The following is a 15,829-nucleotide window of genomic DNA, read 5'->3' as shown; positions in this document are numbered from 1 at the left end:
CAGCCTGCCTTGAGCGGGGATCGGAGCCTGCGCGGCTTTTCGGTGGAGGGAATGCGGTTGCGGGGGTGGGGTGGGGGGCTTCGGCTCCGCCTGGAGCATCGTGTTGCGCGAAGACTGCGGCGGCAGCAGCTCCATCCTTCCCCTGCAGCCCCGCGGCTTCCAACCGCTCTCAGCTCTGCAAGGAAGGAAGGAAGGAAATCGGCGCCCAGCGCTTCCCGTCTCACAACCGCGGTGCAGAGCAGCCCAGGGGCCGCCGGAGAATCCCCTCCCGGCCGGCCTTCCCGGGGGGAAAAGGAGGGGGCTGGCTCTGCTGTGGAGCCGCCTCCTGGGCCGTTTAGAGAAACGCTGGGCTGGCAGCCTGTCCCGGCTGGTGACGTCTCCGCTGGTGGAGCTAGCCCGGACCTGTCGGATGGGTTTGTTCTGTATTCAGGGAGCGGCCTCCCACTCCTGACCTTCGCCTGGGGAGCCAAGCAGGCAGGAGGCAGGCCTTGCCCGAGTCTGGGGCACATTGTGTTAGCTATAAAGGCCACGCCTGGAAAGCAAACAGCTCCTGGCAGGGTAGGGCCTGTTGTTGCTGCTGCGGTGCAAAGGGGCGCTTGGGCTTGGGACATGCCGGTGGTGAAGCATGGTGGATGGGGTGGGCAGGTTGCTGCACCACATGGCTTCCAGGCAGCTGCATTAGACTAACGGTCACAGCAACCCCTCCTCCCCCACGGCCTTGTGGAGCAGTTCCTGAACATATGCAGATCACGGCATGGTTCCTGAACATATGCAGATCACGGACCTAAATTAACAAGATGGGCTGGTTTCCTCCCCACCCCATCCTTAGAGTAAGCACTGGAGTCAAACAGGAGTAAATGCAGAGCAGCCCCCCTTGGAAACAGCTGTTCCCCAAATCCCCTTTAGCTGCCTGAGCTTCCAAGACTGAACTGCAGTGGGGTCTTTCCTATGGAACTGGGATCCTGCTGAGAATCCTTTGGATCCCCCAGCATAAGGGAACCAGTGCAGTGGTGCAGGAGGAAATGGGCTGTTTGTACCCAGGACGTGGAAATGGGGCTTCCTACTGAAGAGACAGCCAGCGTCCCCTGAGTTCCTGGGAGGCACCAGTGAATTATGAAGGTGCGGGAAATCCAGTAGCTTTTCTCTCCACCCCCCCCCCCAAGATTCTACCACAACTCTGGCTCCAGGAGTTGCCTGTAAAATTGCCCCATGTTTAGATGGAGGTTGAGCCTCCTCTGTGGCTGGTCAGGTTGAAGGTTGCTGGAAGGATGGAGGTGGGGGCCAGCTCTGCCCTCTTCAAGAAGGGAAGGAGGGGAGCGTCTCCATCTCTCTCCCTAATTGCCTGTCCGGGGCTGGGAAGCGGCCATGGAGAAGTCTAGCTGGCAAGTTTTTCTCTTCCTCAGAACTACCCACCCCTTTTCCCTGTGCACTAAATCAGGACGCACATCTGAACAGAACATGGATTTTGGTTTGGGCATGCCCGCCTGTGTCCCCACCCTGTTGGGGGCAAGTCCCAGGGAGCTGTTCAGCTGCAAGCCGGAGTGCTGGCTAAATGCCTTGCCGCCTCCTTGAACAAACTAGTAGCCCTGACCACAGAGGCATTCTTCCGCTCAGGACTTCTGGCCCATTTCCAGGGTGAGCAGTTTAGGGGAAATGGCCGGCCCTTCTCTGCTTTGCTTATCTAAAGCTGTGCATCCTTCTTGAGGAGGGAGGCTGCAGGGCTGCTGCTAACCTTTCCAGCAGATGAGCTTGTCTTGGGGGAAGCTTTCAGTGCAAGTAGATTTTCTCGTAGTTTCCCTTCCCTTAAGCTGCCCCGTCTGAGGAAGGCACACCCAAAACAAACTTTCTTGCCTAAAGCACGGAGGGGAAATTGCAGGTTTTGCTCCCTTCCTCTTTCTTCAAGCTTTTGGCAACTCAACGCAAATCCTTCCGCTATTAGCAAGTGTGTCTGCACAGAAACGGCTGGTTACCTCCAAAATTCACTGCTGTGTTGGCACTCAATTATTACCGTTTCCTGCTGGCAGTTAAGTTTTTTCATCACTGTAAATTGCCATCTAAACATCTAAGAAGCAACAAGGCCTCTTTAGAAGACCACGGCTCTCTTCATCTGAGTGCTTGTTGATCTTTCCTCCTGGCTACGAAGATGCCCTCTTGCTCTCCTCTGCACATATAGCAGGACCCCTACTCTGGACACATCTTCTGCCAGCCAGAATGTGAAAGGGCACCTCTGGAAGCCCTCAAGCTGCAGGCTAGGAGCTCTCTTTCTGCTTCTAAAACCTGTCTCTGCTTGTCTTTTTAACCTTAAGTTCCCTATTCAGGATTGGCTTAGACTCAATTTCCCTTCTCAAAAGCCCTGAGCCTGGATCAGTGGCTACATGGAGTTTTCCCAGAATTGTAGTGGGATTGTCTCGACCTGATCCCTCAGGTGGACCTTTGGCTTCCCCAAAGGAAGAGGCAGAGATGCTGGTCCCCCTCTTCCACCCCACCCCCAGCAGACAGAACACCAGTCCCCGCCCCCCCCTTCAAAAGTACCATTGCCTCTCTCAACTCACAGCACAGGCCTGAGCCAAAGCCCCCAGCAAGATGCCTTCAAAACAGGGGAGGGGGGAGAGAAAGGCGGGCGCTCTGGGGAGGAATCACAAGAGACAGTCATGAGGTAATTCATGTTTAAAATTTTAATAGATTTTTCTTTCCATTTCTTGGAAATCAAAGTAAAGTTGCAAAAAAACAATCACGGACCAATTTTACTAATTAGGATTTAACTGATGAAATCACCTCATCGGACAAGGAAGGCAAACGATGAGAAACACACTGGGGCAAGCCCCAGAAATTTTCCTGTGCATTATTTTTTCTTCTGTGATGGAAGCAGAGAGCATGGCCAATCCCTGAAAAGTGGGGAGGGGGGGGGAAAGACCCAAAGAGGTAGCAGCCGCAGATGGGCTGCTTCAGCATTTCTTGATACACAAGTTTATATATACATTGTTTTAGATAAACAAGTGAGAAAGATCATCAGAGCTTCATGCCGCTGGTCTATGAGGACTTGGCAGTCTCTTTTTCCTGTTCAATGGCTGGGGAGAGAAAAAAGCCCCTTGAGCATTAATAGTCACTGAGCCTGCCTTCCAGACACCCACCCTTGGTCCCTAGCTGGGGTTGAGGGGGAAAGAGAGCGCACTTTCTGGGTAGCCTAAACCTATTGGGAAGATCATCTGGGTAACCAACTGCACCTGGGTTTTACTGCCTCCCATCGGGACCCCCATCCTGGCCCAAGTTCTGCAAGTGAGGCCCTCAAGCTCAGGAACCCAGGGGAGACCCAACCTTACTTGGGAGGCAGCTCCTCCTCCCAGGATTTCAAACTCTTGTGAAATGCTGTCCCCGCCCCCTACAGTCACCAACTCAGCCACCCCGAGACTTTGCCAGGGCTGCAACTCCAGGGAAAGAATCCCATCTCAGCAGGGGGACCCGGAAGAAGCAGGGAAAGCCCTCCCCCCTCCAACGGCCCTGGATTTCCAGACTGGCCGGCCAATTCCCGGTTCCCGCTGTTGGGCAGGGCTCAACTATCATAGGCTGAGAAAGCCCTGCCTGAAGCTTGCTGGTCAAAGGTTGGGCTCCCCAAGCCTCGCTCCTCCCTCCAGAGTCTTGGCCACCGTTGCAGCTGCCGGAGGGCCCCGCCCCACCTACTTACTCTCCTTGGACGGCAGCGTGTTCTTCTCTTCCGTGTTCGTTTTTTTCAGCTTCTTCTTATCGAACTTCTCCACCTCCGACAGATCCGGTTTGTCGCACATCTTGACCAGACGGGAAGCGAAGCCGAGACTTTTCAGAACTGCAAAAAGCCACGTGGGTCCTGGCGGGGCGGCCCGGAGGAGTAAAGGGGGGGTGGTGTAGCCGCAGCCCCAAGACCGGAGGGGCAGATCCCGGGAGGATGGGGGGGGGGGGAGAAGCAAGCCCGCTGTCCCTTCAACCCCAAGCCAGGCTCCGGCACGCCCCTCTTGCCTTGGCCCGCCAGCCCCGCTTCCGAGTCACCACCCTCTTGCGGGAAGCGCCGCTCGCCTTAACGCCGCAGCCCCCTCCCCACGACAGTCCCTGCAAGCCCGCCGCGCCCAGCAAGGGAGAAAGCGCCTCTCTGCCGGTGCGGTGGAGGCCGCCCCGCGGGACCCCGCCCCACCCGACCCGCGGCTGCCGCTGCTCACCTGCACAGCCGCCTCCGTCTTCCGCGCGCTCTGAGCCAGCGTGTCGGGGCAGCCCTTTATATCTGGCGGCCGGACCGCGGGGCACCTCGGGAAGTGTAGTTTCTTTTTCCCGCACGGGGAGGCGCCGCGCCCTGGCAAGCCCACTCGCCCCTCGGGATGCCCGCCCGGCCCGGCCGCTTCCTTGGCCCGACGGTCAGGGGAGCTTTGCCTGCGTTGCCCCAAGGGCTGCGCGCAGCCTTTTCTCCAAGCCTCCTCCGGGTGCCGAGCAGGGCACGGCGGGGGGGTACCGCGCCCTTCCCACCCCACCCCCGAGCCTCACGGCTGCCCAGCCCGGCGCCCTGCCAAGAACCCAGCGACTGCTGGCTGCGGATGATGGGAGCTGTCATTCAGGGGCCTTTGGCGGCCGCCGATGGGCTTTGGCGGAGAGGGGGTCTCCCCCGGAGCCTCGGCGGGAGAGCGGTTGGTTTCGCAGATCTGACCGTCGGGCGGAGAGCGAGGCTCGCGGGGGGGTGGTTGCATAGGCTGTAGGACACGGGTGTCCAAGCGTGGGAACTTTAAGGCTTGTGGACTTCAACTCCCAGAATTCCCCAGCCAGCCATGCTGGGGAATTCTGGGAGTTGAAGTCCATAATTCTTAAAAAGTTCCCAAGTTTGGACACCTCTGCGTGTAGGAAGACGTGACGGTTGCGGAAGGTTGCAAGGGGGATGAATGGGGAAAGGCGGCGTTTGGGAGGAACCTCTCGGCACTTGGGCCGAGCCAGGACCCGCTTTGGAGTCCCCGAGGGGCCCAACTCCCACCACCCCAAGGGGCTCAGAGGCCGCCGCAGCTTCCGGCCCGCAAGAAACGGGAAGGGGCGGCAGCAGCAGCAACCTTCACGCCGCCGCCCTGCTAAGCGCCGCCTCCTGGCAGGTGGGCGGCCCGGCGAGCTCCGTTTCCCGCGCCGGAGATGCGGCTCTGCGCACCGCCTAGCGGCGGAACCGAACCTGAGAGCCTGGCCCGTGCTCGGCTGCCTTCTTCTGAGTTGCTTTGGTCTTAAATAAGCGTAGCGCCTTCGTCATGGATATTTGAATTTAGGTTTTATATCTTTAAAGCTAATCTAAATACAGTAATCAGATATTGGGACAAGACAGTGCACATGTATTCTCTATTCTATTATCCCAGGGCCGTCTTTTATTTATTTTTTATTTTTTAAATTGCTTTTAATAAAACATTTTTACCTTTAAAAACAGAGAGAAAAACACAAACAATAAAAACCAAAACATACATAACAATATACCGTAATTACGCAGGGTCGCCATAACAGCATTAGGGGCTCCGGGAAAGGCAGTGTAAGACAACTACTTGCAGGAATGAAAATGTGAATGGTCGATGAAATGAAACATATATTTATTTGACTGGCACGTCCAACAAAATCGGTGTTGAAACATTAAAAGCATGTTGTGCAGCAACCACTAATCAACACGACAAATATTTGAACAATACATGATGCTTGAAAAACACAATCATAGTAAGCCATACAGTTGCTGCATGCATATGATACAAGCCAAGGTGCATTGAACGGTTAACATACAGAGATTAGTATGGGGCCCCTATGTTCCATCACCCAAACCCATCAGGCCCCTGAGTTAAGACAGCCCTATCCTTCCTTGCAGGTTGCAAACCATTAGTTAGTGAATTGTGGGAAGACGTGTAGTTGTTTTCTATGCCGATAAAAGTTAAGTGCACACTTGTGTGCATGTATAAAAAAGACAACAATTTGGAAACTTTATAAAGGCACAGGTGATGAAATATACATGCCCAAATTATCCTGCTTGTGGACTCCCAATCGACATAATGGTTACTGGAAACTGGGTGTACCAAACAGGCCAGGGATAACCAATTTATTAACTCATAACAGCTACACTGATCAAGTATCAAAATTAATGTAGGCCACTAAAATTCAGCTCAGCTGAAGAGAGTTTATAAAAAATAGTATTAATTATTAACTAAAAGCAAAGCCTTTCTCCAGAGGCTCCAAGACAAGTTGGCTGATATAATTGATTACGTGGTTCCAATAATTTCAGCCCGAGCTTCATTCACAAATTGGCATTAGGATTACAAATAATGCACCCCAGTATATTTATCGGGGTTTAATTCTGCTGTGAATGTCCAGCTTGCAACATGCATGTAAGAGCAGAAATCATCATTTCTCTCCCCCCCCCCCCGACCCAGCCCCTGCAGGAAAGTAAAAGATGCTTCCTGCTAGCCCACTGGGATCCAGTGGAGAGCAAAGCAGAGCTTTCTGGAGCGCCGGTGAAATCAGTCCAGATGTGTTCGCAATCTTCAGATTTCTACGAAGTCTCCAAGTGAACCAAATTCCCCAATTCTGAGTTCGCTCTGCACTTCTCCCCCACACCCCCAGCCTGATACTGTTCAATTCCCCCAGTCCTTGGCCAGTCCTTAGCTGGTGACCTTGGACAGGTACTGGTAGATGGCCGTTGTGAGTCCCCAGGTAACGCTTGAGCGGAGAATGAGGAGTGACCCGCCCCTGTACAGCAGCTGGGGTTGTCTTCCCCGGGCCTGCCAGATCTTAGCCACCGTGGCTGAGAGGCTGAGGATTTCCTGCCTTCCCACTTGGGACTGCACATTGACAATGAGGATGCCAAGAGGGTAGAGCAGCAGGGAGACCAGAGTGCCACTAAGACTGCCCGACAGAAAGGCTTGGATCCCAAGAGGCAAGCTCTGTGCGGAGAGGCTGCTACGGAGGGGCTCTTCCAAGACAAAATAAAGGGAGGTCCCCAGGCTGTTGCGGATCAAGATGAGCCCGAGACCTCGGTAGAAGCCCAGGCTGAAGCTCTCCCTGAGAGGGTAGGAACGGAAGGTGGCCAGGATGTGACGTGTGGTGGGGAATCTCTGGACCTTCCTCCCATCCTGGAGCACGTTCTGCACCCTCTCGAAGGGACAGAGGACCAAGGCTTCTAAGAAGCCAGAAAACACCCCAGCTACAGCTCTCCGGGACCAGGACCCCAAGGGCTGAGCCGAGAGGAAGCCGTAGCAGCTGTTGTAGGTGCCAAACATTAACGTTCCTTGCAGGGTCCTGCTCATGAGTGGCGGAGAGACACCGCGATAGATGTGACGGAAGCCTTCGTGGTACAGCTGGCGCACCGCTTCAGGGATGGAGAAGACGTGCAGCTGCTGGCGGAAGATGGTCTTGTAAATAGGGAAGGTTGCCAGGGTGGAGAGACTGCTGGAGGCAGCGCCCACAAAATAACTCTGCCAAGCCCTTTGACCCTTCTCGGTCTCCTCCTCCATCGATGCGGTGTGTCGGACTTCTCCGTGGGAACAGTGCACAGGTCACAGCCTTGGGTTCTGGACAGGGGAGTTGCCATGGCGGTGCCAAGTGGAGGAAAGATTTTAATTTTAGTTAAAATGTAATCTTTAAATAAAAAGGAATCTGTGCCCTTAGGCCTGAAGCTTGACTTCTGAGAGGCCCCCTACACAGACACCCCATTTTGACAACCTCTGCTGAGGCAACCTATTCCCCAAAGGCTGCTTCCACTTAAAGTCTCTTTACGCTCCAATAATTAGAAGTTTCTCCTGGAGCCAGATTTCTGAAGCTGTTCCAAAGTTGTCTGCTTTACGATAGAAATCCAATTGGTTTTAAATCCCTGCTCACCAATCTCCTATTCAAGCAGGAGTGATTGTTGTGGCCCTTCCTTAAGCAAAAACCAGTATGTCCACTTCAGAAGCAGGAATGAGAAGCAGGTGGGCCTTTGGGGTTCAAAGGATAATCAGAAAATCAAAGTTTTAGTGTTGGCTCAGCGCTATCATAAAAAATAATAAAGGTCAAATGAACAGGATCCCAAGCGCTGCTCCACACTTCCTAATCTTTGCTGCTTTATGCTGGCGTCGCACAGCATGAGATATTCCTCACTAAAGGTTGCCGATTCTGTCCCTGCAGCCCGTGGGGTTTTCTGAAACCCCAATACTCAAATCTACTCTTAATCATTCCACTGTTTTTGAAATTCCTCAAACTAAGTTTATTAGAACAGTTCTTGCAGTCTCAAAATACACGAAGAATGCTCCATTACATTTGGAAATGGGTTTGGATTCGGTAGATGCTAGAATTTGGTTCCTTCTCATCCATTTGTGGCTAAAATTATTGGTTTTTTTTTTCTCCATAGGTTTGGCCTCGGGTGTTCCTTAGGGACCACCTCAAATCAACCTGATTTAGTAAAGCAGTTGTGGAAATCCACCCCCTGGGGAACCGCTGCTCCCCAGAAGGGCTGTCCGGCAACCGATGGAAGTCAATATAAGCCCAGCCTTTTGTCCTACCCTCTGGGGGTGGGGGAGTCTTCCAAAGGATTGGCACCTGCCTCCCCTCCATCATCAGTCACAGGACTGCAGTTCCAGAGGGTGGAGCACAGGGAATCCCTAAGAATAACTACGCCTTTGTTGCTGTAATAAATTATTCAAATTGAGCTGCTTTCAGAACTCTTCCCAGCAGCAGAAGGAGGAGGGCTGAAGCAGAGTCCCTGCCCAAAGGCCTCCCGAGTCTCCCATTAGGATGCTGGGGGGGGGGGGGGGGCGAGGGGGGGAAGTCCTCTGCAGTTGCTAGTCTGATCTGGTCCATTTCTCAACTCCACCCTTCCTTGAACGGTTTCTCCCCCATCCCTGGCCCAGGGCTCCCATACCGCCAGTCCCACGCTCTCCAGAAACGCTTAGACTGGAGTGTGCCAAGACCCCACTCCAGACCCCAGGCAAATTTTAACCCACTTCCTTCAGAAAATGCCCCAGGGGATGCTGCCTCCCCTCCCTGCAGCAGCCCAAGGACCTTACCTTCTTCCGCACCTGTCTCTGCTCCTTCCTTTGCACAGAGATGCGGACCTGAAAGCAGCCACAGCATCCTCTCTCTGATGAGAGCTCCACCCCCGGGGCTTCCGGTGGTGGTGGGGCTTCCGCAGCTGCTTCTCAGGGTACTGTCACGCTTCAAAGTGTATTCAGGCTACTTTCATTCTGACTGCTTCAGTTTGCCAAATGATTGGGAGGGGGGGGGGAGGAAGAAGGAGGGAGAAATTGGATGGCATCTAATTGCACAATGTGACCTGCACTAATGGGTGTGTGTGTGGAGGGGGGGAAATGAGAGGTAAAGCTATGTAAAGGCATGCGTAGAAATTACCATGATCTCAGTAGCTGGTTATCTTGGAAACCTACAAGCTCACCTAATTAGCAGAACCAGATGCGGGAATAAGGGAAAAGTGATGCACAGTCTGTTATCTTTTAGCCCGCTATCTCACCAGAGCATAGGCAGGAGTAAACCTTGGCCTGAATAGCATTCTTGATTCACTAGGGAAGAAGTGGGGGAGTGAACCAAAAGTAATGTGCTATTGCTAATGTGTTATTGCTCTGTGCTTTGCTTGTAAAAACTTTATAAAAGCCAAATAAACTCTGCGAGAGGCAGACAGATATTTTGGACACAAACTGCGTGATTGATTTCTGAAACCTACAGGGTGGGGGGCGGTGTAGCAAACTGCCATGATCTCAGTAACCGGTTATCTCAACATCTATGACCTTACCTAATTAGTAGCCAGGTAGTACCAGGAACTATTGTGTTATGTGAAGCCTCTACCCTGGTTGGGATGGTCTTAAGAGATTGACAAGGAGAATGTGCCAATAAGATGCTGTTGCTACCTATGCTCTTGTTTTGCTTGTTGAAACTGTATAAAAGCCAAATAAACTCTGCTTTAGGCAGACAGACATTTTGGACACCTGCTGTGATGGATTTCTGAGACCAGCAGGAGGGAAGATTCTACACTTTTAATTGTACTAAATTACCCAGAGCTGCTTTTGCATTCATTCTGTGATGATGTACTCAAGGAAGTTTTGCAGGGAGATGGGATCGTCTCTACAGTGGTTGCTTGCCTGGGTTCGTATTGGAAACTTGGCAGGCACTTTCTTAGCGTCATGGAAGAAGACTCAGTAGTGGACGCAGCAGCCCTGACAGGAATGGAGCATCTGACCGAGGCTTCCCGAGAGCATGAAGCAAACTCCTTGTCCCAACAAAAACCCCTTTTATTAATGTATAGTGAATTCTGCTCATTCACATCCAGCAAAGTCTTTCGAGGGAGGATTTACAGTCACCGACCTTAGGTGGCTTGGAGAACTGCCAGACCAAGATCTGCAAAACTTGGCAAGGAGCCTCGGAGAGTCACGAACCAATTAAGCGAAGTAATGGTCTTCTGCAAACTCCAGTCTTACTGCCCCACATCCATGGGATGTTAGTTTGCCTTCCTGGATTATGTGCTTTCCAGACTGCGTGAAGGATGGGGGCACTCTATGCACAAGAAAGACCTGTGACCAGCCCTGTCCTTTGCCTAGCAAGCTTCTCTAGCCATGTCAGCCATTGTCCCTGTGGCTACTTGCCCCTCCCGGGAGAAGCCCATAAGACAGAGAGGAGCAGCATGCCCTACCCCCTAGGAGAGGTGCCCTTACACAAGCAGCCTTCCTCGGGCACCAGCAGTCAATGGATCAGAATAGAGGTGGAAGGGACCTTGGAAGTCATCTAGTCCAACCCCCTACTCAAGCAGGAGATCCTATACCACATATATGTCCTTGGTGTGGCACAGTTGCTGACTTGAAGGGATACATGGCTGGTTGCCTCATATGTGCCTCACCAAAAGGATATGCGGGCAAACCACAGGAGCTGTGGCCAGTTGCCAGCCTCCCCCCTCCCCCCGGCACCCTAAAAAAATATCTCCAGGGATTGAATTTGGAGGTGGTTTTCGCTATATAATGGCTGCTGATTTGAAAAATAGTTTGCATTGCACGAAAGGAGGCAGCACATGTTCGGCTCCAACAGAGATACCCCTATAGTTACCCCTATAGTCCCAAGGACGACCTAGGAGTACACTCACCCATACTGAGACCTATTTCTCCCCACTCTCCTTTTTTGTTTTCGCTGGGGAGGGGGGGGGGAGTGCAGCGCCCCAAAGAATCTTGCCGGAATATGGTGCGTGTGGGAACAGCATCCAGAAAGCTCTTGATTTTTAAGGAAGAGTTTAATTCCTCCCGCTCTGAAGTTAACACAAACATCACAGTGGTATCCTAGGGATTCAGCTGAAGCAAAGCAGAGGCAGCAGGAAGGGCCCAAATAAGAAGCAAAATAAATAAATAGATAGATATGTTTGTATGTATGTAGGTATGTATGTAGGTAGGTAGACGCACCCACACCAGAACAACTGGCATACAATCAAGGGAGCTGCTGCTCAGAACCCAGCTGAAGTGCCATGGGATCAGAGGCCCAGGGTGTCAGAACCTCTTCTTTTCTGGGAGCTATTTTTCTCTTCTCCTCAAATGCTCTGAAAACCTTTGGGATGGGGAATTTGGTCTGCTGCTTTTGCCTCTCAAAGGGAGGCACGCACCACTGCTCTGAAACAATCTCTCCTGCCCTCAGGTATAAAGGAGGCGCCAAGAGACGCAGCTGAAAGCAACAGGGCACAGAACAGCCCAGGAGCACAAGCTGCCTGGGAAGACTTTAAAAGGAAGTGGTGGACACACACACACACACACACACACACACACACACACACTCTCCAACCAGCTCATTTGGAAACAGACATAAAAGGGGTAGGCAAGAATAGGCAGGCCAGTTCCAGTCAAGGCAAACCCCAAATGTGGGCATTTTGTTTTTGGCACAGAAAGACCTTTCTCTGCATACCCTTGCGCCAAGCGACCACTCTAGATCTAACCAAAATGTAATCCTGACCTTCCGCAGCCACCACACCCTACCAAGGACACAGGGTGGATGCCCCGAATCCGCCGGTTCTATTCTCCACGTTATGAGGTCAATAACTTCACAAGGAGCCTAATTTGCATAAAAGCACACAGCCCCACCCCGGTCAATGGGCAGGCTGAGAATGTGACTCATGATCTCCCCCCACCCCCACCCCTCCAAACACTGAGAAGTAGAAAGGAAGAGCGTGGCAATCAAACGAGCAACATCTACTGAACTTAAAAGAAATTTTGGTTTTTCAAAAAGCCACCCAAGCAGCAGCGTCTACAGTTATAAAGGGACATGACTGAAGAGATAAGAGACAGATTCCCCATTGTGAGTCCGCCTGATGGCTTCGGCCAGGATCATGGAGATGTCGATCACCTGCAAGGAAGAGGAAGAGGAACAAGTCAAGTTCTCTGGAGCCTGCAAGTTGCCCAGAGTCTCCTTTTCTTCTGCAGCCGCACCTGGATTTTAGGGCAGTGTTTCATCTTCTCCTCCTGGGGGATTGTGTTTGTGACTACAACTGCCTCAAAGCAGGCGTGGTTGATTCGGGAAATGGCTGGCCCAGAAAAGATCCCATGAGTCAGGATGGCAAAAACTTTGGTAGCACCAGCTGAGAGCAGCCTATGTGGAAGACAAAACAGGCAGCGTTTACTGGCTGAGCCCGGCTGCTCATCTTTAAAGAAAGAAAGCATTCGAAACCCGCCATTAGTCAAACAACGGGCCTTTGGCTTAGCCTCCCCTGTCCATAAGCATCTGATTGCTTTCAGCACACAAAACTGCATTCAAAAAAGCAGGCGGCCAGGTACGAGGAGGAGGAATCAGCCAGGACAGAAGAAGCCACTCACCCTCTTGACCCCCAGATGGCTGCCTACACTCTGGCAGGATACTCACTTGTCTGCTGCATGGCAGATGGTGCCACAGGTGTCTGCCATGTCATCCACCAGGATGGCCACCCGGTCCTTCACATCCCCCACCAGCACCATGCGGTCTACTTCACTGGCCTTCTTCCTCTCTTTATGAATAAGGGCAAAGTCCACATTCAGCCGATCAGCAATGGAGGTCACTCTGTGGAGAGAGGTCCATACTGTCAATTTCCAGAAAGGGTAATGATGCCTTGGTAAGGCCACACTTGGAATACTGCATTCAGTTTTGGTCGCCACGATGGAGAAAAGATGTGGAGACACTAGAAAGAGTGCAGAGAAGAGCAACAAAGAGGATGAGGGGACTGGAAGCTAAAACATATGAGGAACGGTTGCAGGAACTGGGTATGTCTAATTTAATGAAAAGAAGGACCATGGGAGACATGATAGCAGTCTTCCAATATCTCAGGGGCTGCCCCAAAGAAGAGGGAGTCAAGCTATTCTCCAAAGCACCTGAGGGCAGGACAAGAAGCAATGGGTGGAAACTAATCAAGGAGAGAAGCAACTTAGAACTAAGAAATTTCCTGAAAGTGAGAACAGTTAATCAGTGGAACAGAAGTTGCCGCCAGAAGTTGTGAATGCCTCAACACTGGAAGTCTTTAAGAAGATGTTGGATAGCCATTTGTCTGAAACGGTATAGAGTTTCCTGCCTAGGCAGGGGGTTGGACTAGGTTAGGTTTATTATTATTAAATTTATAGACCGCCCCCTCTCCCCGCAGGAGAAGACCTCCAAGGTCCCTCCCAACTCTGCTATTGTATTGTGTTGTATTTTCTTATGCCTGCCAGTTACCTGGCAGCAACTCCTGTATTCTTAATAGCACTGCCACCTCAAATCCATCCAAAAACACCAGGCTGAGCGAAGCTACTGTGAACTCTGCCAGCAGCACAGGCCCACGTAACCAACATGCAAATACGGCACAAATGGCTGTCCTGCAATCCTCACAACAGAGCCCTCTTTTATTATTTAGGAATGCCTAGACGATCGTGACATGATCCGAAGAGCCCGCTTGCTCCAATTCCGAGATTCCAAGAAGCAGCAGAGCCAAAAGAAAATCCACTTCTCAAAAGGGCTTCCCAGCCAAAGCGTTTTATGAATGCAAGCGGCCCCCTGCAACTGCCTTTTCAAAGGCCAACCGTCAGATGGGAACCTGGGGGGTCACACACAGACGCCCTCTGCTGACCGGGGTTCTCTTTGATCCCTAGCACTACACAAAGCCAAGGCGCCAGGAGAAACATCACACGGAAAGCCAACAATGCAAGCTGCGTTCTGAATTTGGAAGATGAACTTTGGCCACATCTTTTCAAGGAGGTCACTAATTAAGGCCTCACCACGGCCCTGATTTGAGACGGAACACGTTCAGCAAAACAGGCCTCGCCCCCAGTCGCTCCTGGGGGGGGGAGGGTCTCACCTCTTGGCTCCCCCAGCGTCGGGAGACACAATTGTGCAGTTCTTCCACTCGACAATGTTCTCCTTGATCCACTTTAGGACGGCCGGCTCAGCGTACAGGTTGTCCACGGGGATGTCGAAGAAGCCCTTAGGGGAAAGGAAGCGGCTGCTTAGCCCCCTTCCGGCAAGGCTTTGGGGCTGTTTCCCAGGAAGCAGGAGAGGAGGAGCAGCCCCTTCCCCATCCTTTCAGCCCCCAACCTCTCGGGGCAGCCCAAGAGCCCCCAGGGAGGTCCCCCTGCAGCGTGGGTCCCCTCCCTCCCACGGCCCCAAACCTGGATCTGGGAGGCGTGCAGGTCCATGGTGATGATGTGGTCGGCGCCGGCCACAGAGAGCATGTTGGCCACCAGCTTGGCGGAGATGGGGGCGCGGCTCTGCAAGAGAGGCAGCGGCGGGTCAGGGCGGGCCGGGCGGGGGCCGGCGGGAGGAGGGCGCGGCGGGGCGCGGGGCACCTTGTCCTTCTTGTCCTGGCGCGCGTAGGGGAAGCAGGGGATTACGGCCGTGACGCGGCTGGCCGAGGCGATCTTGCAGGCGTTGATCATGATGAGCAGTTCCATCAGGTTGTCGTTGATCTCCCCGCAGCCGCTTTGCACGATGTAGACATCCTCGCCTCGGACGCTCTCGCCGATCTCCACGCTGCGGGGGGCGGGGCGGGGCGTGAGGGCGGGGCGCCGGGCTCCGCCCCTTCCCCTCCCTCCCTCCGCTCCCTCCTCCGCCCGCCTGCCCCCGGCGCATGCGCCGCTGCTCACGCGCACCAGGTCTCCTGGTTGGAGAACTTCTTGGTGACGACCTTGCCCAGCTCGAGGCCCAGCCGGTCGGCGATCTTCTGCGAGAGGTCCTGGTGCGAGCTGCCGCTGAAGATCTTGATGTTCGGCATCCTGGCCAGCAGCGGCGGCGGGCAGTGCGAGGCGGCGGAGGAGGAGGAGGAGGGCGAGGCGCGCTCCGCGGGCCCGCCGCCTCCCTGCGGCACCGGCAGCAGCTCCGCCGCCTCCCTGCGGCGCTCCCGACCGCCGCTCTTGGGATCCAGCAGCAGTAGCCGCACGCAGCGCCGCACGGCCTCCGCCTTCCGGCCGCCGGCTCCGCTAAGAGGGATGGTGCGACGCACGGGCGCCCCCCCCCGAACGCGCAGGCGCCGACGGAAGAGCCGCGCGCGCTAGCCCGCCATCTTGGCGCCACGCCCCCTTTGTCACCTCACCGCTCCTCGCCTGGCAACGCGCGCGCGCGCACGGGAGGGGGCGGGGCTGCGGAAAGGAAATTTCCCAGGCGGCAGAGGCGGAAGGAATCCATTTACTCTTCCGGGTTTGCGACAGAGAACCGGCTTGGTCCGTAAACGCGAGGGGGGGCGGCGGCGGCGGCGGGAGGAGGAGGCCGGGCTCCCAGGGTAGCAGGGGCGCGCCAGGCACTGAGCTCGGCTACCTTTAGAAACCGCGGGCGGGTCCCGCTCGGCCAAGCACCGGAAACTTCCGGGCCTCCGAATCCCGTCCCGGGTGGCGGACAACGGGCGGCGGCAGCAGCGACAGTT

At 53.9% G+C, this 15,829-nt stretch overlaps 3 protein-coding genes across 6 annotated transcripts; all 3 read right to left on the bottom strand.

The window, feature by feature from the left end:
* Positions 1–2,652: 2,652 nt before the first annotated feature.
* On the bottom strand, positions 2,653–4,343 carry LOC309397888 (thymosin beta-15A homolog). Of its 2 annotated transcripts, none has more exons than XM_081964305.1 (3): positions 4,188–4,343; positions 3,683–3,841; positions 2,653–3,068 (listed from the first exon to the last, which is right to left on the bottom strand). In XM_081964305.1, exons 2-3 carry the CDS (start codon positions 3,780–3,782, stop codon positions 3,031–3,033), a joined length of 138 nt encoding a protein of 45 aa, XP_081820431.1. In that variant the 5' UTR covers positions 3,783–3,841; positions 4,188–4,343; the 3' UTR covers positions 2,653–3,030. The 2 variants fall into 2 exon arrangements, with proteins under 2 accessions (XP_081820431.1, XP_081820432.1); XM_081964306.1 differs by having other exon boundaries at positions 3,683–3,820; positions 4,188–4,323.
* Positions 4,344–5,551: 1,208 nt separating this feature from the next.
* Positions 5,552–9,507, bottom strand: SLC25A53 (solute carrier family 25 member 53). Of its 2 annotated transcripts, none has more exons than XM_081964276.1 (2): positions 9,006–9,507; positions 5,552–7,535 (listed from the first exon to the last, which is right to left on the bottom strand). In XM_081964276.1, the coding sequence occupies exon 2, from the start codon at positions 7,476–7,478 to the stop codon at positions 6,627–6,629; it is 852 nt and encodes a 283-aa protein (XP_081820402.1). In that variant the 5' UTR covers positions 7,479–7,535; positions 9,006–9,507; the 3' UTR covers positions 5,552–6,626. The 2 variants fall into 2 exon arrangements, with proteins under 2 accessions (XP_081820402.1, XP_081820401.1); XM_081964275.1 differs by having other exon boundaries at positions 5,552–7,937; positions 9,006–9,506.
* Positions 9,508–12,171: 2,664 nt separating this feature from the next.
* Positions 12,172–15,395, bottom strand: PRPS1 (phosphoribosyl pyrophosphate synthetase 1). 2 transcript variants are annotated; one of them, XM_081964262.1, is made up of 7 exons: positions 15,063–15,383; positions 14,760–14,943; positions 14,583–14,681; positions 14,273–14,397; positions 12,835–13,008; positions 12,405–12,564; positions 12,172–12,321 (listed from the first exon to the last, which is right to left on the bottom strand). In XM_081964262.1, the coding sequence occupies exons 1-7, from the start codon at positions 15,182–15,184 to the stop codon at positions 12,229–12,231; spliced, it is 957 nt and encodes a 318-aa protein (XP_081820388.1). In that variant the 5' UTR covers positions 15,185–15,383; the 3' UTR covers positions 12,172–12,228. The 2 variants fall into 2 exon arrangements, with proteins under 2 accessions (XP_081820388.1, XP_081820387.1); XM_081964261.1 differs by having other exon boundaries at positions 14,583–14,943; positions 15,063–15,395.
* Positions 15,396–15,829: the final 434 nt, after the last annotated feature.

Source organism: Natrix helvetica (assembly GCF_964273705.1).
Source record: "Natrix helvetica genome assembly, chromosome: 11".
Taxonomy (NCBI): domain Eukaryota; kingdom Metazoa; phylum Chordata; class Lepidosauria; order Squamata; family Natricidae; genus Natrix; species Natrix helvetica.
Note: the sequence above shows the minus strand (reverse complement) of the source record. Positions and strands in the feature narration are given on the sequence as shown.

Bases quoted from the DNA above. Each gene is read 5' to 3' on its own strand.
- LOC309397888 (XM_081964305.1), bottom strand. From the start codon at position 3,782: ATGTGCGACAAACCGGATCTGTCGGAGGTGGAGAAGTTCGATAAGAAG. The intron at 3,069-3,682 runs GTAAGTAGGTGG...TTCTCTCCCCAG, and splicing joins CACGCTGCCGTCCAAGGAGA to CCATTGAACAGGAAAAAGAG.
- SLC25A53 (XM_081964276.1), bottom strand. From the start codon at position 7,478: ATGGAGGAGGAGACCGAGAAGGGTCAAAGGGCTTGGCAGAGTTATTTT.
- PRPS1 (XM_081964261.1), bottom strand. From the start codon at position 15,184: ATGCCGAACATCAAGATCTTCAGCGGCAGCTCGCACCAGGACCTCTCG. The intron at 13,009-14,272 runs GTGAGACCCTCC...CTCTCTCCACAG, and splicing joins GACGCTGGGGGAGCCAAGAG to AGTGACCTCCATTGCTGATC. The intron at 12,322-12,404 runs GTGCGGCTGCAG...TCTTCCTTGCAG, and splicing joins AACACTGCCCTAAAATCCAG to GTGATCGACATCTCCATGAT.